At 41.2% G+C, this 26,431-nt stretch overlaps 1 protein-coding gene across 3 annotated transcripts in view; it reads right to left on the reverse strand.

Annotated features, from left to right (window-relative positions):
• The window catches only part of MAPRE2 (microtubule associated protein RP/EB family member 2), a 105,325-nt gene that overhangs the window by 30,933 nt on the left and 47,961 nt on the right, over nucleotides 1-26,431 (reverse strand). For 2 of the 3 annotated variants that reach the window (XM_074146104.1, XM_074146103.1), the window contains one exon: nucleotides 10,648-10,775. The exons of the other annotated variant lie outside the window; for it this stretch is intronic. In XM_074146104.1, the coding sequence (XP_074002205.1) occupies nucleotides 10,648-10,768 (121 nt within the window). In that variant the 5' untranslated portion in view covers nucleotides 10,769-10,775. The remainder of the gene's footprint in view (nucleotides 1-10,647; nucleotides 10,776-26,431) is intronic. 3 annotated transcript variants of the gene reach the window in all.

Below are 26,431 nucleotides of genomic sequence, written 5' to 3' on the forward strand. Positions count from 1 at the left end.
ACTTAGCAAGATCAAGCTTTAGTGCTGAAAACCGCTGCCATTTTAGAAAAAATTCTCTTCACATTGCCTTTGTGAGGGAAAACTGTTAGAAAAAAAATCTGATTTTCCAAGGACACCTTGTGCTTAGCTGTTTGCAATGGGTTTGATATGATTAGGAATCAAAGTAAAATATTCCCTAAAGGAAAAGGAGCCTTCTGGCAAGTTACAAACATCAGATGACAAATTTGCATCTTCTTATAGAAAGCTATATAAACACAATTAGTTATTCAAAACTCATCCTTAGCAAGAGAACTGGTAAATATCTGGCAACAGAAAAATGACATTACAATTAAAAGCATGGATATACAGATAATTCATGGCTCAAATACATTTATTACTATTAAATTTAATGTAAAAAGGATTATTATGCAATCACTTCATGTTATAAATTGAATTTGTTCCTAACTCTGTCCTTTCATCCTTCCCCCCTCCAATTATAAGCTTTACTCTGATATCTAAGTAATTGCCTAGAGGCCTTGAAAATGCACTGCGCAACCTTTCATCTAGATCCTTTTAGAAAACTAGAAACCCAAAGTGTTCACATGAGATTTCCCTCCTTCTGCTGGTAATGCAAATTCCTTCTGCGTGCCTTTAGATAGTCTTGCAAGGTTTAAGACTCTAGTTACGGTATTTCCTTGTGTTTCCTTCCCATCGTGCTGGCAGTTGTTTCTCTGCTTTTGCCAGCCAGGAGGTGGTCCTGGGTCTGCACGACACCCGAGGGCAGAAAACACTGGCCTGCATCCACATGACAGTAGGAACCTGGTCCCTGATACACCGCCGAAGCCGGCTGCCAGGCTGTTTCCCCAACAGGAGGATTTTATTACCTCGGCAAACACAATCCATTAAAATGCTGCTTCCTGAAGTACAGAGGCAACATGCAAACGTGGACTGAACTTAAACATTGTAAACTACAAAGAGAGAAAACTCTTCTCAACTCCCCAAAGGCAGACACCTGCCTACAACAGCAACAGGAGAAAGTGAAAAATATCATTACATTCAACTGGGCCTACCTGATTTCGAACATTGAGCTTATGTACATATTTAATATTACATAGGTATTTATTTTACCCCCTAAAGCTCGTAGCTCTCCCGTTGCATTTGAATGCTAAACATCAGTGCAGCAGAATGGGGATGCTACTTTCTACGCTGCCCATCGCTGAGGTTTCCTGCAGAAAGAGCAGCCCGACGTAAGTCACGCAAGATTGTGATGCCTTTACCTCACAGCCACAGCAGATAGACACGTGGTCCTCTGCACACTGGACAGCAGTTCAGGCCTATTCGATTTACTGTACAACTGACACTTCAATGTGGGTGCACGGGAAAGGTATTTTTAACACAGCATAGAGAAAGTGGCAATAGAGATAACAACATCCCTGCTTTTGACATACCTCTTGCTAGTTTACATGAAAAAGAGGATTTTTATGCCACTGTATTTTATTCATGATTTAAAAACTTCCCTACATTTTCTGCAAAAATACCCTGAATACAAAAAAAAAAACCCAAAAACCAAAAAGCCCCCAAAACTTACAAATGTATACAGGAGTTGCACATATGCTACCTGTCCAGAATGGCTCTCACAATAAATCTGTCTCTATGAAAAAACTTGTATATGCATAAACATGCTCATACACACACACAAACAGAAATAATTTGAAATCTGCTCAAATGAGAGATGAAAACTACAGCTGGTAGCACTGCAGAAGAGGGATCAATGTTAAAAACCTCTTATCCTGTAGTAGCTAACAAGCATTTTAGAATCACTGGCTAAAATCCCATTCGAGTTTTGATCTAGAATATTGATGCAGCCGTTAGTTACAGAAGATATTCACAGGCCAGGCTCCACAACCAGCCCGCAAACAGGGGTGTGCTGGATTACACCCCCAGCAGCCCCTGCTTTTGGCCTGATTACTGAGTGGAAAGAGCCCAGCAGCATCACAGAGTTTGCAGGTGTTTGCTGGGTTTTCCCACGGCAGGCTCAGGGCAGAGCGGGTGGCAGATGCCAGCGAGGGGACTTGCACCCATGGGGCTGGGCAGGCAGGCAGCTGCCAGGAGGGGAAAGGATGCTGGAGCAGAACTAAGACACACAAGAACAAACCAAGAATTGAAAAGGTGGTTGTTTAAAGCTATTATAATCAAAGAGTTTTGCCACATGCAGTGGTAAAGCTAGAAATTTCTACCCAATCTATAAGATCACAACATTCTTACAGCAATTTTTCAGAATTGTAGATAATTTTTCACTAGTCCCCCTTGCCATAAACAACATTGAAGTAGTTCTAGCTTTTGCCAGATACTTTTCTTTCCCTGCTTCTACATTTCCTTCCCAGGCTGCCCATACTGACTTACAGTTTGCTCTGAAGCACCTACTCTGCATCATTACAGATTTTCAGTTTTCCTCCTTTCTCCTCTTCCATCTGTAGGTTGATGAATCCAAAAAAGCAAACAAGCATTTTCTTGATAATCAAAGGTACTCCTGCTTCTGACTACTCAAAGCACAAGGAAATTAAAGGAGGTAGCAATGAAAATGAGGGAATCCCATTTTCCTGCAAGTTTTTACTGCTTGGTCAACCTCCTGGATTTCAGCTGGAGAGCAAGATTGGATCCTTAGTATTTTTGGCATTTGTGTTTATATATTTATAAAGGAAAATGAAAATACTATTTGCAAACTAACTTCTTTAAATATACTGTATTTAATACTTAGTATACTAATAAAGTATTTGGTAGAAATACTGTAATATAAGCTCAGGTACAGTTAATATTTGTCCCCTATAGGAGGAGTCAGGTCAACCCTTCACATCAAGTGTCAGAAGATGCTGTCCCTCCCTGTTCATCCCTACAGTATTTGGGAGCAACATTCCAGAAAGTCACATAAAACCACACTAGCCAACATGGGAACACAAAGAGCCCATGAAAAGGCAGGGCCTGTCCGTGTGTGGGGCTGTTTTATTTTAATGCTGAGCTCCTTTTGCTGTGGTTTGGACATAAGTGCAACACTAGAAATTTGCTATAAATGCTTAGTAAGAATTTTATTCTAAAACAGCATGCAATTCAAGTTGAAACCTTTTAACCAGGCCTCAGTTTCATTTTCACATACTCATTTTTAAAAAAAAACATTTTGGAAAAAGGCTGGCTGTATCTCTGCAATTAGAATTTTTTTGTTTGTTTGGTTGCTTTAAGGAAATATTTTTCAGATATTCTAAAAACAAATATCCAGTTACGTTAGATACAATTTCCTTCAAATTATTCATTCCCTCCAAAGCTGCAACAACCTGATCATGCATTTGGAAAACACAGGATGATTTGTGTGTGTATTAGTCATCAGCACTTCAGTTCACCAGAGCGATGGTTGCTAATGCTGATGGGAAATGGCACACACCCGGTATTTCTGTTGCCCGGACAACAACAACTGGGAGAAAAAAAAAGCAGTAACTTGCAAGGAGCATGCGTGACCTAATAGTTTTGATAAGAAAGGGGTAAAAAAAAAAAACCTCAAAGGCTAGCAATAATTGTTTACAGAACAGCAGCACTTGGGGCTTGCCTTTTTCCTCAGGCTTCCTTGAATTGCTTCCGTGGGAGTGACGTTAAGATATGTTTTTGACTTAGATATCATAGTATAGATTTTTTAATTTAGATTTCAAATATGGATGTTCTGTTATGCGACTGAAAGTTTTATTTTAAACTGGGCATGTCTGTGAGCATAAAGTTGTGTTACGTATAGGCACATGTTTAAGAAATAGCACAATTCATGTCAAGCACGACATCGGAGAACAGAGACTTCAAATTCCTATTTGCATTTCCAGCAGCATGTCTATATGACCTAGGATATAGGTTAACACAATTTTATTTCTCCAATTGAAAAAACCAAGACAACTCAATTTAAGAGGTTTCAGCCCATTTCCTGCTGAATGTTCAAGCCCACATCAATTTACTGCCTGCCTAGTCATAGACAGGCAAGTGTTCATGAGGCTGTGCATCAATGAAGCTCTGTCCTGAGCTTCACCCTTCCCAGCAACAGCCTTGGGAGGGCACTTAAAATTAAAATTGATGCAGATTAGAGTGTAGCCCTGCACTCCTGCACACAGTTGCATGAGCACAGCTGCCTCAACGAGGGCAGAGTGAGGGCCTGCATACAGATGGGAGATTCTGAAAGCAGCACTGCCACCACAGGAACCAGCCTGCAGAACTACGTACCTCCGACCAACCTTACTGATGCTCACTGAGCTACATGCGTCTGATGACACCTACTTCAGAAAGTCCTATTCCACACAGGTGAGGCATTTGTATGACATAATCAAGAATATCCACTGATCGTTTCAAATAATGCATGTGGGAGGGAGGTTTCCCCTGTATTAACTTGTATTCTCTTTTTCTTAAATATGTAAATCGTTAAGCTGCTCATAAATTATACACAGCAGAGTTTTTAATACTTAATTTTTAGCAATAATTTATTTTGGAATTCATTAATTTTTAAATGTGAAGATCAGAACAATTTCAGAAAACACAGTTCCCACTTAACTTAAAATAGCTGCATAACTCATCATGCCTAAAAAAAACCATAGCACGTAAAATCTAACAAGCTCTTTCTAAAGGAGGGGGATCAAGTAACTGACTGCGTGCTGTGAGTAATTAAATAATAATTTTAAAAAGTAAAAACCTTGCTTAAGTTCTATTCCTCCTGAATTCTTAATGAATGACATTTGAAAAAAAAAAATAAATCACATTATTGCCTGAAAATCTTGTGATACTGCTTTGCAAGCTTCCTCAGAAAGTTTTGGAAATGATCTTAAATCCAATCATTAACATCCATTTTAACGCTGTAATCCTAAACATCATATGGAAGACATTAGACAGTCATTGACACTAAGCATTCTGCGTTGCATGACCTCATGACAACATGCCAGTTCCTTGAAACATGGCTTGGTTACAGAGTATAAAACATGGCTTGATCCCATTTGATCATGTTTCCAAGTTGCTCTAGAGACTCAGCCTTTGCAAGGCTGCAAACTGGAAAAAAACCCCAAACCACCGATGCTGAAACATGCTTCAGCTTTGCAGGCACTAGGCACACGGTGTTGTACAGAAATCATGCTGGTACCAAATGCTATGGTTCTATGATTCTGCTCCAGCAGGGCCATAGAACGGTTTAGGTTGGAAGGGACCTTAAAGATCACTGAGTTCCAACCCCCCTGCCATGGGCAGGGACACCTCCCACGAGAGCAGGTTGCTCAAAGCCCCATCCAGCCCGGCCTTGAACACCTCCAGGGATGGGGCATCCACAGCTTCTCTGGGCAACCTGTTCCAGTGCCTCACCACCCTCACAGTAAAGAATTTCTTTCTGGTATCTAATCCTAAATCTCCCCTCTTCCAATTTAAAACCATTACCCCTCGTCCTATTGCCTACACTCCCTGATAAAGAGTCCCTCCCCATCTTCCTGTAGGCACCCTTTAGGTACTGGAAGGCGGATTTTAGCAATACACGTTATGGATTAATATAGACACTGAGCAAAATACACTTTCTGAGACATGAAAAAAACAAATCCTATGCAGCTAACTACAGACTACACCCCGTTTGAATGTGTATATATATTATATATACATACACAAATGAAATGCAGAAGAAAAGCCCTTCTCAACATCTATCGTCTGGCCCGTACCACCTTCTTCAGGCACCTCAGCCCTGCTCAGAGAGATCTTTGCAGTGTGCAGGAGGTTCTCTCTGAGTGCCCGGCATCCTCTCCCTCCTGCCATAGAGAAGTCTGTGGCTGGGTGGTGCCGGGGGCACAATGGCCACCTTGCAAACAGAACTGGTGGCCATCCCCATGGTGCAGAGCCCCACTGTACTGTCCCTGGAAGCAGAACACCTCAGACACCCTCCACAAGCTGGGAATGACCCTCCTCCCCACACAGCACCGGTTGCAAGGGATAACTGCCCACAGGGGCTCTCCCCTAAATCCTGAACCGGAGAGACAATGCAAAGTCAAACAAAGAACGACATCTGCCCCATCGTCACACTGCCTGCCTTCCTCCGAGATCACGGCAGTGGAGTACCAAACAAAATGTGCGTAAAAAGGGGCTACACGTTTTCACAGGAGGGACGCCAGGTTAGATACAGCACTAGCTACAGCAGTCACCACATGAAAAACTCCCTGTAGCAACACCCAGGGCATCTGCAGAGACAGCATCACAGCCTGAAGTTTGAAAATGCCAAACTATGTGCTCTCTTTATAATACGTGCATTTATTAAAAGCAAGGAAAAACAAAACAAAACAAAACATCCCACACTTAATCCTTGATCCTTGCATACAAATCCTGAAAGACAAAAGGTCTGCATGCACTGGAGGCCAGACACTTGCAAATTTATAATTCTACTGAGAATTTTCAAATGCAAGAGGTGGTGGGGGGAAGATTTTGTATCTCCTTAACTCAAAGGATCAGACAAGTATAAGCTTAGCCAGAAATTATATCTCACTTCAGGATGCATTTTCCTTTCTATATACATTTACCATTTCTATCTTCCTTGCTCTTAATTTATATAGCTTGTACACTTTGTATTGTTTCTTTTTAATTCATATGCAAGCCCTCTATAGTCTCCTGCCTGACTCTTATTTTGAATATGCTCTCATGTAGCAGCCAAACACTCATGAAAAGCCCTGTAACATGTTCACTTGGTATTCCCTATAGATGAAAAACAGCCTTAGTAAAGAAAATAACTTGGTATTCAGTTATAAGCTGTTTAGTCAGAATTCTTTTTAAGAAACCACTATGTATTCGTTACAAAAATAGCATGACTCCTAAGAAACGACCAGTGTCGTGATTCATTTAAAACTCCTGTTTCCCAAGCCTATGGGTGTTCCACGTGGGATCCTACTACATAAAATCCACTCAGTTGTTCTCTATTATTTCTCATGCATGTATCAAATTAAATGCTCTCAAGTCTAATGTCCATCTAAAGGTAATGCACTATGCCTTCAATTAAAACCATGGATTATAAATTGCATATTCAGGTTAACAACCACACAGGAAGTCAAACCTGGAAACCAAAAACTGATAAAAATGACACACACCTAAAGCAAAGAGAATTGTATGTTTGCGGAAATTTTCTTTCTCGAGTTGTCAAAACTAAATTACCAGAGGAGCTGCAGACTAAATTTAGACTCTCCAGGGCTGCATCCATCCATAACCTGGCCTTTTTGGCACATCACAACTACAGCAGGCATTCAGAAAGCTCAGGGGGACACTGCGCTTTGCTCGGCCTACTTAGCAGAGACAAAAACACATCTAAGACTCCCAAAGAATCCAAACACTTCATGACTAAGCCAGCCTCTTCCTTTGCCGCTCCTCATCCCAGCAGCTCTGTTCCTGTAACTGGCAACAGGGGACTAGGCGGGTATTGCTACAGCATGTGTATTATCAAAGCTACAGCTCCACAGCAGTGAGAAGAAGAAGGTCTGATTGCTTTTTCTGTCTTTATTACGAACCGTCACATTAAGCTTGAGGTATGCTCTGAATAAAGCCTTTAGTAAAGGCAGAATGTCACATTATTCCTTCTTGCTGAAGCTCAGAATGTCCAAAACTATGTCCAATTCTAACCATTCTATGAAAACTATTGCTAGGTTGGCTGCAAAACACAGGCACCCGTGAGGTCTCACAGCCAGGTGCTGAACACGAGGGAATGCCACATCTACATAGCTCATGCCTCCCAAAAGCAACGCCTTCAAGCTTTTCATTCAGACTTAGCATCTTCCCCTGCTTTTCCTGGCCTTTTAATTGCTCCTTATTAGCAAAAATGAACAAGCACTGAATAGTCACATAACAGCATGACAAATCTTAATGCCTTTTAAAAAAAAAAAAAAAAAAAAAAAAAAAGAAAGAGTGTCCATACAATTTTAAAGTAGGTTATAAAAATTCAGTTACTGTGGCTCTGCAGCTCCCTGTTAATGCTGCAAAATGCTTAATAGTTGTAAAGAGTTTCCCCACATATTCCTTCTCTTTGAAGTCCTGGAGAAATGCTTATATTTTTGGAAACTAATATTAAGCTGCATGAAAGCTGCCAACGCTTCAAGGAACACCAGCCAAAGGAACGCGAGAATGAATGAGTTAGATCGGCTGTTCTCAAACTACTACCACACTTGTTAGTGCTCTGCCTGTTAGCTGGCTGGTCGTTTCTGCTACTGTTCCCCTAGTTTCAATCTTGTAAACTACACTAAATAAACTATATGTACATTAAATAAATTAATTGGAGTTTACAGGGTAAACTCCAGAAAATAACACAGAAAGTAAATACAGAAAGATTCCCAAAGCTTTTTGTCCATCTGTCTTCAATCCCTACATGTACGTGTCTTGCACGTGAGAAATGGACTATCCAGTCTCAAATGGAAAGGACCTACCCCATAAGACCACTGTGCTCTAGTGTATGCAATAATCTCGCAGAATTTAGATTCATCAGTTCCTCTGGACCACAGGAAGGGCTGCGCTAGGAATGCTTCTTCAGATAAGGAACTATTAAAGCTCCTTCTGGGATTGTAATGAACATTAATGCAAAAAATAAGACTGTAAGTATCAAGCTCGACTGTCAAACCAAATGGGGATATTCAAGTTTACACCTTTGACCTGTTAAGGTACGAATGAAAAAGCATCAGGTAACAATAACAACCAATACAATCCAGGAAGTTCTAAAGGAAGAAAAGATTTAATTTTATATGGGATGGAGTAAGAGCTCTAATGAGATGACCCTTTTTCAGTTTTTCCCTTGTGGTGTGTCCCAAAATCCTCACTGGAGGTCACAGAAAAAGTTGTATAAGAAGCTGTGTGATGAAATGGGACAGTGGGTTTGTGACAATTTCCAGGCTTTCCTCCTGCCTGCCCCACCCACTGAAGTCTCTCAGTCTGATCTTAAGTATCTTTAAATCAATGTATTCTGCATAAACAAAGTTTTCTTAGATCACCTATTCCCTATTTTGGGAAAGAGTTTGGGGATGGGTTTTTTTTTTTGGTCTTTGTCTATTTTGTAAGCCCACACACATTTAACTTGATGGAGCATTCACTTCAAAAGCTTCCTTTCAACTACTTATGAGCATATAAATAGCTATGCAGGAACAAGTCAATAACTTGTCTAGTATGCTTCCTGTTTCAAACAATGGCCAACATTGGGTATTTTGGGATGAAAATGTCCATTTTCTCCTATCTTTCTATCTCCTTATAAGTGTGCGTGCGTGTGTATACCTATATATAGCTACACCCATATTTACACACATGTGCACACACATCCTCACATGAATATGTTCTTGATGTATAATTCACCAAAATAAAATACTTCAGCTATCTTCTGAACATCTAAATATAACAGCAGCTAAATATAACATTTCAATTTCAAATTTAATAACTGTTCGAAACGTTATTTCCCATGTTCTATGTCTTTAATTGTTTAGTTTACATTAGTTACTTACATGCACTTTAACCTGTACTTTTTCAAACTCAATTTTATAGCCATTGTGCAAGCCTGAAAGCATGCAAGACTGCTTCTGCAGCTGAGATTTGTGTTTTAAATTTTGAAGAGTAGGCTATGAGGTTATCATCCTGAAAGGATTTTCTATATCTTTCAGGGAACATCTGAGACAGAAAATTCACCCAGAATGGTAGGTAAATTCAAATATATGAATATAAGGCCCCATTTATGCATTTCAGCTGGACCAGTAAATAGCTGAAATGTGGTAATGTGGTTTCAAGTTCTATGTACTTAGAGCATTGTCTTCATAAGTAAGATATTCCCAGCATGTCAGTTGTCTGGAAGTAGCAATCTAAGTTAGATCTCCTCCAACACAAACATCTCCAAATTTAAAAATCACAGTAGGAAATCAGAAAGAATCACTCCCCAGGGGCACGTGTATTCTCAGTGAAACATCAGCCTTTGTGTCATTTCTAGTCATCATCTAGTTACAGACCCTGTTGTTTAACACGTATCTTGAAGTTGCCACTCTGATTAACCAAAATGTCCAAAGTATTCAAGCCATTACCCTTTTTTCCAGGGCTCATTACCAAATTTACTTACAATGAGAGTTCAGTTACATTTAAAGATAAATGGGCAGATTTTCTTGACAGACGTCTAAACCCCTCACAGCACTTCCTCAAATCTGTATTTTTTCTTCACAGCTGCACTTGTGTTCTTTTCCTGCAAACACCAGCAGGGATTTGAGGACCCTTACCAGGAAGGAAAAGGTGCTGAAGAATTTTGTTCACCCAGAATGCAGGTTCCCTATTTGTCTCTCTTTCCACTATGTCCAGTCTCCATTTGAAAAGATACCACACGGGGGTAGCTTTAAAACAAAAAACCTTATCACTGTATTATTTTCTTGCTTAGTCAACCTTTTTATTACTTCTGTGTATCTTCTGCTACATTCGTCCCATTCACCTCTGCATTTGTTAGGTTTTCTCAAGGCACCTTATCTTTCCATGATTAACATGAATGCAAAAATGCTTCCTTTGCACATATATTAGTCTCTTTTCTCAGAGTAACTGTTTTATGTCAAAGTTAAAAGTTATCTATTTTCAACAAATCAGACTTTTAAAGTGGTTTTAAAATAAACATTTGCAGACCATGCCGCGCTTTCTTACCTGAACAGAGTTGTTCAACTTTTGTGTAGTTTAAAGCTAATATATCATTAACCCATGCGATGATGTCATGTCTGCTCATAGTCTCTTGGGTTATAGAGGTAGAGTACACGTTGACCGCCATTCCCCAACTAGGAAAAAAAGAGGACAAAAAAATATTTTTGACATCTTGGTGATTGTTTTCTGTATACAATGAATTTACACTTCTTGTTCAAAAAAAAAAAAAAGGAAAAGTTGCATCACTGCACAACCTTCTCTTATTTATTTAGAAAGGAGGCTTAATTTTTATGCTTTGATGATACACGACCTCCTCAATGTCTGCTTGGAATATATGAACATATTTCTCTGGCTGTCATTGTGAACTTGAACATACAAACCTACAGCATTCTGCTTAATGCTAACAAGGTAGGGAAAGAAGAGTCATATATAGCCTAAAGATACACAGGATCAGAAAGACACAGAATCACAGCATGGTAGGGGTTGGAAGGGACCTTTGGAGATCATCTAGTCCAACCCCCCCGCCAGAGCAGGTTCACCTAGAGCAGGTTGGACAGGAATGCATGTTTTGAGTATCTCAGAGAAGGAGACTCCACAACCTCTTTGGGCAGACCTGGCATTTTGTCGCATACTGCTGCAATAATAGAGTGATCTGACATCTATCCATCAGTTTTTTGCCACTGCAGGATGATCAGACCGCCTAAACCAGCATTTAATTTTCAGATAACATCTAGGAGACGTAGCTGTTCTACTTACACAAATACTGATTTCTTACTGGGACAGAGACCTTTTGGATTATTAATTCAGATTATTAAAACAGTCACAGAGTAAATACCAGACAACCTATATTATCAAATTACCAACCTCTATCCTGAAAATAACTGAGACTTGCACTTCCAGCTGTCTGGTTGGAAAGCTGTTGTGGAGCCTGATTTCTCTAAATCATTAGGAACACTTCCTCTCAGCTTAAACCCATTTGTTCTTCTGCCAACATCATCCTCCAGTTCTAATGGCTTTTTCTTCCCCAGAGCTGATTTCATAATGCATTAGGGACAGCACTCAGGAGTCTGTCCCAGTGCCCAGATAGGTTAGATTAAACAAATCACTGAATTTCACTGAATTTTTTTTTAGAGTTGGACGGGACCATAGAGATCATCTAGTCCAACTCCCCTGTCAAAGCAGGATTGGCTAGAGCATGTTACTCAGGACTGCATCCAGGCGGGTCTTGAAAATCTCCAAAGAAGGGGACTCCACAACCTCCCTGGGCAGCCTGTTCCAGGGCTCTGTCACCCTCACCGTAAAGAAGTTTTTTCTCATATTTGAGTGGGACCTCCTATGTTCCAGCTTGTGCCTGTTGCCCCTCGTCCTGTCACTGGCAACCACTGAAAAGAGTCTGGCTCCCTCCTCCTTCAACCCACCCTTTAGGTACTTATAAGCATTGATAAGGTCTCCCCTCAGCCTCCTCTTCTCCAGAGAAGCAGCACTTCCCCAGAGAAGAAGAAGAAATCGATCCTCTGAGTCTCTTATAAAGTCAGATCTTCACTTACTGGTCACGCCAGCAGTCCTCCTTGAACACAGCCAAACAGTTTCAGATGGTGTTCTAGTAACATTTCATCAAGACCTTGGAAAATGGCACTTTGCGCTGAAAATTTTCATAGCCACATCATCTTAAATAGGTCCCTCTAGTTAGCCAAGGTCCTTTCCTGCAAGTAGGTCTAATTCATAGTAGCTTTTATCAGCAGTCCCCAAGTGCATAGTCTGGAAACGCGTACCACTCAATCTTATTCCATTATTCTACATTAGTCACATCTTTCTATTGCAAGATGTTGCCAAGAGAAAATATCAGCACATTAAAATTTATCTCACCAATAGTTTCAAAGAGCAGAGCCAAGTTCATTCATGAAAAGAATAATAATGTTCCCAAGACTGAGTATGAGGTGTCTCAGAAATGATCAAATAGTCAAAGTTGCGCTATTATTCTTGGAAAGAAAGGGTTTGGTGGGGACTGCACACCTTTTGTCTCTAGTGACACCTTGTAGCTAAGACTTAACTGGCTAGCTTTGGTGCCAGTCCTGACACCTCAGCCTTGGACCTCAACCTTCTCCCGCAGTGAAATAGAGCAGGATCTCCTCTGTGGGATCTGCATGGGCTATTTCCATTGACAATCTGCAAAGATGTTGACTGTCTGAAGCTTGATAAACAATTCTGCAGAGACCACTGCAGGTTCTCTGAGGTTAGCTCCATCAATTTTTCAGGTGTGCTGGAGCAACCCAGGTAAAAACTGTAAAAGAAAAAAACAAAAACCCACCAGCATGAAACTTGACACAGTAACATAAGTAAGTATGTACAGCAGGGAATATATTTAGAATACAAGATGACAAAGTTCATAATATAGGTCACCTTCTACAAAACAAATTTCACACAGACAATTGTTCAAATTGTCCCTATCTACTGACGTTAAGATCCAAAACATAAAATTTCCAAGCTTGCCTGATGAGAAAGAAAAAAAAATTATATATAAAAAAGACAACAATGACAGACCAATAAGGGAAAGCAGGCTTAAAAAAATTCATGCTCCAGTAATCAGGCTACTACTGCCAGCAAATTCATTCTGAACCAGGCTGCCCCTCTACCCACTTCTGTACGGGCATCTCCACATTACGGAAGAAATCAGCCTGTCTTCAATCTGTTCAGTTCTTCCTGCAGGCTCCCAGACAGCACAGCTAATTGTGTGAACACAGCACTGTATTCACTGTAACAGTTAGCAAAGGTCGTTTTCTTGGCACACGTTTAGTGCTTGGATTGAACCGAGCGCTAAGAACAAAGTTTTAGAAACAGGGAGTGTCCTTTTACTCTTGAAACCACACCATAACGGCTAACCGGGAAAGCTTATCTTCAACATCAGGATGGAAGGGACTAAGCACCGCACAAAGGCAAACAGCACCTTTGTTATTAATGGCATCTGAAGTTTAAACTGCCACTGTTAGCATGGTTTTTATTTTATTATTCCTAACCTTTTTATATAGACAAGAAACTAACAGAAAGATACCACCACTGTCCCTATTGAACTAACGTGTTCAGTACTGTTTGTAAGATCAGCTAAAATAACAGCTTAATAGTGTCTTTAATATTCCCTTCAGATTCAGAATAGTGAGTTTAATATTAAACCAAGAGACCAATATGGAACAGTCCACTCACTTCTAAAGAAACTGAAGCTATTTAGATGCTAACATTTGAAATAAACCTACTCTGATCTGCAATTGCCTCTACTTCATTTAATTTTTAATTGTCCTCTTGAGGCCAGGTAGAACTCAGAACAACCATCAGCTACCAGTAGTGAAAGCAGCAATTCTACTCTGTTAAAAAGATCAAGAAAATCCACATGCAGGAAGGAAGCAGAAATTCCCTCATCGTCTTCTTCCAAAAGCAATTGCAAAGACAAATACTGATCCTTCTGCAAGCGACAGGAGAGCAACCAACCTCCTTTGCTGCAGTGCATGGGATGGAGAACTCTACTTCAGGAAACAGTGAGTAAATGAATAACCTTGAGTTTTACCATGATACCCCGACAGATATCTGTGATATAACTTATGTTGTATCTGCACATGAATTATGATCTATGGGTCAAACGAAAGTTCAGGCTATTTGTTAGAGACAATAGCTTCACATTCACACACAGAGATAAGCATGATGGTGTATCAACACAATTTTAAACAAATGCATGCAGAATGAATCAGAATTTCTGTTTTTTAAGAAAAAAAAATTCAACCACCAAATGGCCTTTACCATTTATTCTCAGTGACTTGTTAACATACATCTGAACCTTCCATGACCTCTTCCCTTGGAAGAGTTCACCATGGCTGTCCCTCTCTTGAAACAGTTCATCATGTTTTTGCTTCTTCTGCCCCCCACCCTCCTAATGGTTATGTTTTAAATAAACTCAGCTGGGAAAGGTTTCCTTTACAGTAAGCACGTTCCAATTTGGTACTCAGATACACACATATCCTGTTTGCCACACAGGCAAACTTTGAAAAAAAAAAAAAACAAAAACAAACAAACAAAAAAACCATAACAACAAAGAGAAGAAAAAAAGAACAGCAGGGCATAGACAGGGGAGCTGCCATGTTCAGTGACAGACAGGAACCCGGGCACTTGACATCCACAGCTGGGCATGAGTTTTCTCCAGGACCCAGTTCCCCATGTGCTGAAATGCTTTGAAAAATGTGATCCAGATTCCAAACACATATTAATAAACATCTGTAAGGCAACACAAGAGAACATCTGGACAGGTGGAGACTCACAGGCTGTACTCTGTGAAGAGCCAAGTAGCTAACAACTTATTTGTATGTCCTAATATGCTACTTCTTCCCAATAACATTATTTACATTTTCAGCTTGTTAGGCTTTCCCTTGTTTAGGCTGAAGGCTCTCAAGCATAAGGCTGTGATGAGGCTTATACAAGCCTGAAAATCAGCATCTACCTCACCGAGATCTTTAAGCTTCCACCTTTCATAGAGATGCCTGGCAATTCTACAGCAACTACAACCAGATTGAAGAGAGCGCATCACACCCCCCACTTCAGAACACGCCAGTGGAGATTAACTGGCTGTTACAGTACTGCCTAACCACAAAGGCCTCTGCTTTGTTTTACTTATAAGAAAGTGAATTTCAAATCCCCAATAAATACAAACAAGCCATGGGAGAGTCTTCACATATTAGTCCAGGCCGTTTCAGAAACGGCACGGCTGAACACCACAGACCTGAGTTCACAGGATTCCTTAGGAGCTGAAAATCATATATATATGCTTAAGCAGCTTCCCCAATCAGAAATACATTGGCTCAGCATGTCCAGTGGTAAACGTTACACCCAAAGGAGTATTAATTTTTTAAGGCATTCCATGCAGCACTGAGCGTTCAGCTATTAGGTATTTTCCACTGCTCTTGCTACGGATAACTGCAGCTGTTACAAGGTGTTATCCAGCTGTGTTTAAGGACAGTTTTGCAAGAGGCATATTTATTTTTCCGGGGAGATGCTAACAGTTGTTGACAGCAGAAGCTGTATTACGCCAAACCAGCAATAACGGCGAAGCTGGAGGGATTACAGCAATAAATCCGTCTGCAGTGTAAAAACTCATCACACATGCCACCACCTCTGAACCTGCAAGGCCTTCACATTTTGTACCATTAGGCAGGGTACGATGTTAAGTTTTTAAACGCAGCAGAAAACCTGTGTGACAATACGAAAGAGGAGCCTTCTGGAAGCTGGCACCAGATAGCATCAGGATAGATACTGCCAGTAAAACAACAGATACCACACAAAAAATTTACTAAAGTGGAAGATACAGCAGAAAGGCTAGGAGGTAGCTGAGAAAGACAGCTGCAGCTCCTGCTAGAAAGGCTTTCTAGGTGAAAGCTACTACAAAACAAAAAGCCCTGAAGGAAGAGCCCTGCCAGGCCCAGTGGCTGCATCCCTGTAGAAGGAAGATTCCTGTCATGCTGAAATGGCAGGTGATTTGCAGCTGGACCTTGCCCGCTGCTTTAGCATTCACCGCACACAGCCTTAGCCATAGCCATTAGAGGCCAGTTATGCTCGAAGCTGTCTTTACCAAAAGGAGTCCCGAGGACAGAAAAATAACAGAAAAAACCCCAGCACAGCTCTGCCACCACTGCTCTTACCCTCCCTTTTGGCTTATGCTGCACTCCCACAGCGAATTCAATGGCCACGGCCAGAGCCCCCACCTCAGAGCACTGCGACTGAAACAGTATTTGCAGCAAGCAATATAAAGGCTCTATCTAGTCAGAATCTCAAACAGCTCAAGATTAATCACAATGAGGTATTGCCATGGGGGGGGGGAGGAAAGAAAAGGATCCTCTGGTTATAATATTAAGAGAAATTCACATCTTTTAAAATGCAGAGTGTTAAATCTCTAATGGACTCTTCTCATACTACTAAATGGGCCTGAATTGTTAAAAATCTTTTATTATCTATGTATTTCATTCACTTCTGAATGCTATTTTAGCTTCACAACATGTATCTGACTTGAAAGACCTAAAATGACGTGAGAAGCATGCTCCAGCGTCTAGACAAGACTGAGGCAATTCATGTACAGTTTGATTGCTTGGATGTTGCAGGATCACCATTTAACACACCAAACAGCATATTTTCTATTGCTCTCATTACAGTCCCCTATTTAAATGCAAGTGAGTTCAGAGTACTGGAGATTTACTTTGATTGGATTTAAGGCCTGTTTTATGTTTTGTTCTTTTAAATTAGAGGCTGCCTGCCAACACTAGGATGTTCTGACCTGCATAAATGTTTATGATGGGTCTCAAGGACTGGTTTAGACCCAGATCTGAGTAAGTTAAAAGACTGGTGGTAATTTTGTTTTGTGATACATACAGCTTTAGAAAAATTAACACCCCCCCCATGAAACATTATCTGCGAGGCAAAAAAATACTGGTTGTTTCCAGACATTCAGTTCCCCCAAATCTGAAAAACACAATCAGAAATATTCAAACAATATACACAGTTTGAGCCAAACCCTCTGAGATGGCTCAATAACTAGCAATGCATTATACTGTCTACTGCATACATTTTACAAAATAATTAAGTTTATTCACTAAGCAGTTATGAAATTAGGGTAGGTCATTGAAATCAAAAGAACAGTTAGAAATTCCAAGAAAATCATATAGTGCTTAAAATATTTTAGGGCACCTGAGAAGGACAAGCCACATCCACTGACTTGCTTGAATTTGATTTTTTATTTCAACTACCTTCTCATTCCTTCATTCTTCCTGCTGCCACTGAAGTGGTATGGCAATGTAATACACAACGTCATGTCTCCACAGCAATACTAACACTTTTTTTTTTCTTCAGGGTTCACCTTTGAGTCCAAAAGTACAATGCAATATTAACACTTAGCTACATAATATCTTAACGGTAACGGCTGCTGAAAGTATTTGCATATCCTTATCAGTTTCTATGAGTAAACAAATGTCGACTAAAAAAATACATTCTTGACACACTATAGGGATTCAAGAAAGGCAAACATTGACAGCTTACACAAAATGGAAGCAATTCAGACTCTTTGGCTGCCATCATTTCCACAAGGGTATACTCACTCTGCCTGGTGAGGAGTGAATCACAGCAACGCATGGCACCCCCAAACTGCACCTCAGTCCAGCAGAGCAATAGCAGTGCTCGGTGCTGAACAGGCTCTCGTTAACATGGGGACAAGGATGCACAAATTTCAGTATAAAATGAATGTTGCTACAAATTAAGAAGGTGTTTTCCTAATGGAGAACCACAAAAAACCTTTGAAGTGGGCTGAATGAGAGGAACATAAGTGTGGCAAGACTGCAATGTTAAAAAAAATAAACTACTTCTACTTAACAGTTATTACCCTCCTCCCACCCCAGGCTTTCAACTCCAAGATCTTAAGCTTAAATTGCTGCTCTGATGCCCTGAAGGAAGACATTAAACCTGTAAAGTTTTCACAACAGATACTGGCAACTAGTCTACCTTTCACAACAGACAAGGGGACTGTTAAAATAAAAAAAAAAAAAAAGAAAAAAGATTGATTCAGAGAAAAATAATTCTCAGACTTATGTTATATAGTAAACCCCAAGCAATTAGAAACACCTACAGCTTAGAAAACAGAAGAGGATCTGTGACCATTCTGCAACTAGAAAGCCTTGAAAAAGCTGATGAACAAGCCGATATCTAATCTTCTGTGAAACAGTCTCAATTCACCAAAACACAGGAGCTTTAATTCATCTTTTATTAATTTTTTCCTCTGATGGAAAATAAGAGATTACTAAGCATACATGCATTTCATCGCTAAAGTATTTCTAAGAGATTAAAAACATGCTGTAAAGCAAGGTAACAGCGGTGCTGAGTACACAAATCATGGTGGGGAAAGGATGACTTGAGAGGCATTTTTTTAACAAGCCTTGGTTCCTGGCCTGGGTTCTACAAGAACCAGGGGAACCTCCTATCTTTTTGCTCCCGCTAGACGATGGATGAGTAGTCGTATTTCCAGGCAGTGGATTCCGAAATCCTTTAGCAAATGCAGATTTACTGGACAATGAAGACAGCAGCTGAAAAGAGCTTGTCGCCAAAGTCACTGCCCACCCAAGTGCAGCAAGTGAACTCCCAGGCAAAACGATGTGGATACACCCACGCACCTGAGCATCTACATCAGGGAAACACCTGCCTCCAACGAGGCAGGGACAAAAGGGACAAAAATAATCAGAAACACTGATTAAGAAAAACCAATGCTACCAGGCACCCGAGGCACTATGTCAGAGGCATAACCCGCCGGGCGCAGCAGCCACGCTGCAGCCCAGCAGCAGCTCTGGCAGGGCAGGCAGCCCGCTGCTCCGGACTCCTGCCATTTCCGCCTTTTAAGTCCAGAAAACTCTGTGGGCAGGCTTGGGAGTTTCAGCAGGGACGAGATCCAACTAGCTGGAGTCAGATGAAGTCACCGAATGAATTTAGTTTTGACCTATCCGGATTTTGCCGCCCCCTCCCCTCTGACATGTATACATTCAGAAGTGAAAGGCTAAAGTCACACGCTGATTTACTCCAAGAATAACGTAATGGCAAATGCAATTTTGTAATACTATACAGTCCCTCCTGACGGGGGGCCTGAGCAGCCTCCAAACCCAGAGCCAGGCGGTGACTCAGCAGGAGACAGGCGCTCAGCATCCCTGGGTTTCAGAGGACAGATCTGGGAAGAAGGGAAAACGGCAGGATTAAACAAGGGGAAATTTCTCCTAACACGTAGCTGCCGTATCCTAACAGGAGGCTGCAGTATACACTTAATAAAGCCTGGCTGTCTGAGGCATACAAAGTTAACCCACAGAGCACTCTCATGGGAAAGGTCTCGCGCTCATTAAGGAGGGACTTCAATACACCTTTTCTACTCACAAATGATGTAACGTGCTACAGAGAACAAGGACTTTGTCATGCATCAACTTTTCTCTCTTTTACATCAAAAACAAATGTAAACACACACTGATTTATGCATTGCAACGTTTAATCTAACCTTAATATATGCACGTGTTAGAATCACAGAATATCCTGAGTTGGAAGGGGCCCAGGAGGGCCACCGAGTCCAACTCCCTGCTCCTGCAGAGGGTAAGGCCCTTTGAAAGTGGCCTTCTAAGTAGGCATTTTGAAGGTGTGTGGTGTCACACCTGGGAAAGGACAAGAAACAGCACAGCCACTGCCTGTGTAACCATCTCAGGACCTGTGGGCAGACATGCTGGAGCACAGCCTGCAGGGCAGGGCCACCGAGCTGCCAGGCAGGCAGCCAGCCTCGCTCCATCCCTGAGCAAGTCATCCTGGCAGGAAGGTGACGATACTGAGCAGGGGTATAAGACAACGTTTATTTTAAGCCACCTTTACCCCACGGTTGTAAACAAGCATGTGACAAGAGATGAAGCGACAGGCAACCATGCTAGCTGCCTTCAGTGGTGCATCACTCTCTAAAACACAGCTCTGTATTTTTGTAGTGTGAAATATTAAACTCTAGTATGGATGCCCAGGGTTCCTGGTGCTACCACAGCTCTGCTGCCATTTGGGGTTCAAACTTTCTGCAGGGCACTCAACAGGCAGGTTTCTAGGACCAAGCTCCAGCAGACATCTGCTACCTGAACCCTGTAAATCCCCTGCCACCACTGCCTCTGCAGACCACAGGGCCAACATACTACATAGCTTTTTACTAGGCTCTGCATCCAACCTCTCTCCCACTTCTCCCTCCACCACTGGTGAAAGCTAGACTAAAAATAATAATAAAAAAAAATCTCAGAGTTTTGACATCTCCAATGTTGTTGAAATAGCTCCAAGTAAATACCCTTTGGCTTGTCTTTGGCTTATACAAAATTTCAAATGTTAACACTACCAGCCACGACACTCAATTTTGGGTTTGGATACCAAAATAACTTGACCTCTTCCCTCATTCTCATGAGTTAATGCTATAACAGACAAAGAGAGACTCTGAAATTATACTGGTGCTCAAGATATTACCAGTAAATGAGTTGCACTTAAGAATTAATCCTACCAGAGACTATCTAGAAGAGGGATGAACTTTTAAGTGTGATTGCTTAACGGCTAAATTAATTTTGGCGCAACTGAAACTAGAATTCACTAATCCTTCATGGAGTAAATTACCCTTTATGAACATGCTAGCTCAACCATCTGTGATTTATGTAATGTAGTATTCTCACTGTGTGCCAGTAACCACAAACTTACTTTACCATTGTTGCACTACCAACGCAATTGCTGAGACTACCAGTACGAAGTAAAGCTTCCCCCAAATTGATTTTTTTTTTCATTCAACCAGACCTTTGAAGGTCTGTGAAGTCAGAGTCTTCTTTTGGATTTGAGCTTTTAAAATCTCCTGCCTATCTAAAGGGGGTAATCCCTGAAGCTTTGTTTTCCTAAATAACGTTCTTTAGATGGTGCTTACTCCTTTGATGTAACTGTGGTTGTAAGAACAGAACTACTGGCAGTTACAACAGTCTTTATCTACGAGCCCCAGTAAAGCCTTGTACCTTAAGCTAAGGGAAGCATAGATGTCCTGTTTAATAGAATTTGACCTCCTTTCGTGGAATATCTTGAGGTCAATTCCTAAAGTGTATTGCTTCCAGCTGGCAAATGGTGACATTACCAAGTTCAACTCCCACAGTAAACAAGTAAAAAAAAAAAAAAAAGTTTATTGCTTGAATTACCTTTGACTACATATAAGTGCAGTTAAGAAGGTAATAACCTGTGCTGCAATGTGAATATTTAGTTTCTTCAACCCTCTTGGTATTGCTGTAAGTCATGCGACAAGACAGTTCTGCACCACTCCCTGTAAAAGCCCATCAAACCAAGCACACACCTGACAATTTAAGAGCTGTGCTTACAGCTAAGCATTTTCTGCAGATTAATCTTATCAATAACGTTAATATTTTCTGCATTAAAAAATACACAATCCATTAAAAGCAGAGGGAGTAATTTATCAGCTTTTAGCTTCAAGACATAATCTTTAATTGTAATGTATATAATTAATTTTGTGACATAGTAAAACCTATCCCTTTGCTCTACTGTGTGTCTATGAACTTTTGGTCATCCCTGAGTACTAAATTGCAGGGATTGCAATATGAAGTAATTAATACACTACAGTAGCAGCAGAAACACAGTTTTTGCAAGATCCAAGCTAGAAAACAGTTGAAATTGATGCAGTAGAACTGGGACGGCAAACGCACATTTTTCTTTTCCCTTGGAAACCTTTGGTCATAGGATGATTTCACCTTGGTGGCAGTACTAAGTTTGTTACCATATGATATTCCTTTCACTTTTAAAGTGCCTGATTCCACAACTGTTTTGTGTACTGTTTTGAACTCTGGAGCTGTTTATGCCTATTAAAGTTACAGTATAGGACCATGAAGTGACTTGGGTAGGCGGGGAACTCCAGAGATACCTGCTCCAATCTCCCCTTCACAGCAGAGCCGGCAAGAGAAGGCTGCCGATGGTCCCATCTAGCTGAGTTTTGAGTCTCTCCATGGACAGATATTCCACAGCCTCTCAGGTAACCTCTTCCAGTGTTTGGCTGTCCGCTCTGTGAAAACTTTTGTCCCAGTATCTAAAGCCATTTCTAGTGTTGCAGCTGCTACTGCCATTGCCTCTCATCTTCTCCTTGTGCAACTCAGAGAAGAGCCTGGCTCCATCTTCCCTACACCCCCTGCCACCAGACAGCTAAAGACTGTAATGAGATCTTCCCCTCTCCTGAGCTCTCTTTTCTCCAGGCTGACCGAATCCAGCTCACGTGCTCCAGCCCCCTGACCATCCTGGTGTCCCTCCGTCCCACTCACTTCAGTACGTCACAGTCTTTCTCAAATTAGAGGGGCCAAATTCAGACACAGTATGTGAGTTGCGATCTCAGAAGCACCAGAGGGGAATAATCACTTCCCCGGAGCTGCTGGCTACATGCCTGCTAATGCAGCCCAGCATGGGGTTGGCCTTCTTCCCTGCAAGAGCACACTGCTGACTCACGTTCATCTTGTTCACCAACTCCACCAGGTCCATATTGCAAAGCACTTCAGGAACAATTAGAGAGAGAGTGCTTAAGGTAGTAGTGGAAAGAACCCCCTCATCATATTAAAAATAGAGCTGCTTAAGAGACAAAGTGGTTCTACAGCATCCCCGTTGCTGTGAAACTCGTTTCACACTTGGGGACCACAGATTAAAAATGTCCATTGGAGAGCCAGACTTCTGCAGGAAGGAATATTAAATATTAAAGGGAAAAAATAAAAAGAAAATATTCCTTATGCTTCCTCGATTCTGACAACTGGCACAACATGAATGTGTTGACTGAAAACAGTGTTTTCAGATCCTGGTTCAGAATCTACATCTTGCATAACTTTGAAACATTACCATGAGCAAGGAGTGATATGGACCCCAAACAATAATTCAGTAAAATATAATTAATGCCATTCTGCATAACAAGGTTTTCAACAGAACAGCTATTTACACATGAATGCTGGCCTTTTGGGAAAATGTATCCCTTCTACTCAACCAATTATCATTTCACTGTCTCCATGCTCCTAGCACTCCTACATACCATAGCCCTTCTGTCTATGAGAGCTCCTGTGGGACTTTCATATCACTGGCTTATGTACTCCACTTACATACCAAGCAATTACTCACAGACTGTATAGTTATTTTAATAAGCTATGATTTGTATAACACTGAATCCATAAGTAAAGCAAATACGTATTCTACTTCAAATATTTCAGTGCTTCCTATTCATGATATTACTGGACTAGCTCCACAGAGATTAACCTTAAGAAGCGAAGCATAACAACCATGTAAAATTTGCCTAAAATGAATTTTCATCCCCCCTAAATTGTTTAATACATATAGCCAGCAAGCCCTTCTGAGTATCAACACTGCATTCCAGACTGACAGGCAAGAATTTGCATTCATGTGCATCTCTGAATAATTACAGCTGCTTGGGTAGGAAAACTGTATGGTACTAAGGAACCAAGGAACCCTGCTCTAGGGGTGATATTCACTGGAGTTACTCCTAAAAGATATGACTGAAGTCCACGGATCTCTTTAACTAGCTCTTGGGGTTCCAAATAGCCAAGAAACATAATACTGAAAATGAAGGTCCTGAAACAATACATACAACCATATGGAAAAACAGGAACATACAGCATTGCTTTACACTACACCATTAGAGAAAAATAAGCTATTCCTTTACTCTGTCAACTGGAGTTCTCCACACTGGAGAAGAGCCCAGTTTTTACACAGAAGAAATCCCGAACAAACTCCAAACTGAAAATTTTTCAGTTTACATAGCTTGTTTAAATATATTTCCAGACCACTCCAAGTTTCTGCTTAAATTCACATGAGAACACACCAATGTTTCTGTCCTTGCCCCTCCACGTGTGCAGGATCCAGATTCACAGGCTCTGTCTTCCACCATCTCACCCACATTTCGAACCCCTTCCCTCTCCCGGTCAATACGTGTAAGTGATGCAAAGAGGCCATATGCAAGGCCAGAAGATAAAGACCACAACCTGCATGGCATATTCCCCTCCAGGCACAATGATCTGGCAGAGTTGTAGGATTTCCTACGGAAGCTACATCCTTAAGTCTGTACTCACTGATGAATGTTTACATTTCCTGTTTGGATAGCATAGCAAAAGAATCAGCTCTAAATCAGCTCTAAACGTACCCTCCACTGAGCATGGGACTCTATGGGAAACAAGAAATAATTTCAAAGTGGCTAAGCTGAGCCATTTAATGGGTGTGCTTTCAGTATATACAACCTTCTCTATCAAATATTTAATAATTTGGTATACCACCAGAAAAGTAGACAAACTTCTGTCAAAATATTACAGGCAAGATTTTCATTTTGAATTAAACATGCAATAGCACGAAGACAACAGAATCGCATTAAAAATAAAAGAGCCACTACTTCTAAAAACCCAACAGTTAAATGCACGTTCAGTAAACTTTTATAGCTGATACTCCCCTTCCCCTCCCACCTGATTATAATGAAACAATATGAAGAAGATGCTTTATTGGTGAGTCAGGCAGCAGAGATCTGAGCAAGACCCAAACAGCTATGCTGTGCTCAGCTAACACCATCCACAGAAGACACATGGATGTTTTCCATTTACATTCCCTAGCACTGATACTAGAAGCGAGCAATCAGTGCCTCTGGCTGGAAGTCAGGATTCAGCAAATGAGGAGGTATCCAAACCCTGCCCCGGTGCAGCCTGAGTCTCACCACTGCCACCGCCACATGCCATGGCCTTTGTGCCATCCCGCGCAGTGGTTTGCGTGATTGAGAACAGATGTGGCAAGACATGCTCGTTTTCAATTATCAAACAAAGGCTGAAAGTTGCATCTCTGAAATGAAAAGGCTGGCACACGATTTATCTTCGTCCTTACCAAGCCTTTGCTGTAATTAGCTTTGGGCATGAGGAAGGAGAGAAGACTGTCAAATTAAGCTAGCCTCCCCCCCGCAAGCCCCAAAGCCAAAGCCTCAAAGATATTTTTAAAAAGCCACTCGTTCAAATGCCAAGGCTTGAAATGCAGACCTACTACACTTATTTTTTCTTACTGCCTCCCAAAACAAGTTTTGCATCTCAAAAGGTTAGACGAGGTATGTCACCTGGGAGAACATTTCTGTCATCCAGCCTACCTCTCATGAGGTAGCTGCATCTCCCTCGAACTAGCCATTCGTGCAGCAAAGGAAAAAAAACCTCAAAGAAATAGCTTTAATCAGGCTCTCCTGGTGTACAGCCCCACCTCCAGATCACCTTTCTTTCACAATGCAGCATATTTTTCAGTGCCTGTTTTCCAGGGAGGCTAGATTAAAAACACTAGGCAGAAGCCAAAATGTCTATTTCTAAAAGTGACAGCATCAGGTTCAGTTCTCACTTATCCTCAACTCACTCCTTTTTTCCTTAGTGTGCCGGAAACACAGGGCTGTTGCTATGCAGCTCAACAAGGTAGTTTAAAAAAAACCCACCACACCATGCAACAAAAACCAGAATGCAGCCTCCCACCTACAGGATGTTTCCGAAACCCACAGAGGCTGGGTGCAAATGAGGTGCACTCAGACCTTTTTGGTGAGAGCACTTGGTTAGAAGCTGAAAAGATGGTGCCGTCTGAAAGTTACTTTCATTTCCTTACACAAACCTCGTTGTCTGTGGAGTGTTGTTTCCTTCTTTTCCTCCTCCATAAAGCTACCTCTCTCTTAGCCCCTGGTTTTATGAAATATTCTCAACTTCCAAAACACTGTGATGGCATTTCCTTCAAGGAAGATCTAAATCCAGGTCAAGAGAGGTAGCCCAATAGTGCAGGGATGGACTATCTAGGCTTCAGATTACTGATGCAGTATCAAGCAGAGTCATCCTCATAACCCTCCGAGACATTTACATGCACTCACATGTGATTCCCGGTAAACTTCAAACAGTTTCACCCTGTACTTTCCGAGAGCTGGACCCACCCAGCAGAAGACACCCACCAAAACAGTTCTCCCTAGGCAGAATACTCCCTAATCAGAAAACAGGATTAAAGAAGAGCAGCAGTGGCAGGAAGCCAGCTTTATGAAAGTGAAAGAAGATAAATAGAGGGTACCTAAGCCCACAAGAACCAAGGAAAGATTTCTGCACGGTACCTCTTATGCTGGCTAGTAGCTGCTGGCTGTAAATCATCAGGATGGTCTTCACTTAGATAGCTAATAACTATCTTGCTGCTGTCAACAGGCTTGACAGACAAG

The sequence above is a fragment of the Numenius arquata genome, chromosome 4 (genome assembly GCF_964106895.1).
Source record: "Numenius arquata chromosome 4, bNumArq3.hap1.1, whole genome shotgun sequence".
NCBI lineage: Eukaryota > Metazoa > Chordata > Aves > Charadriiformes > Scolopacidae > Numenius > Numenius arquata.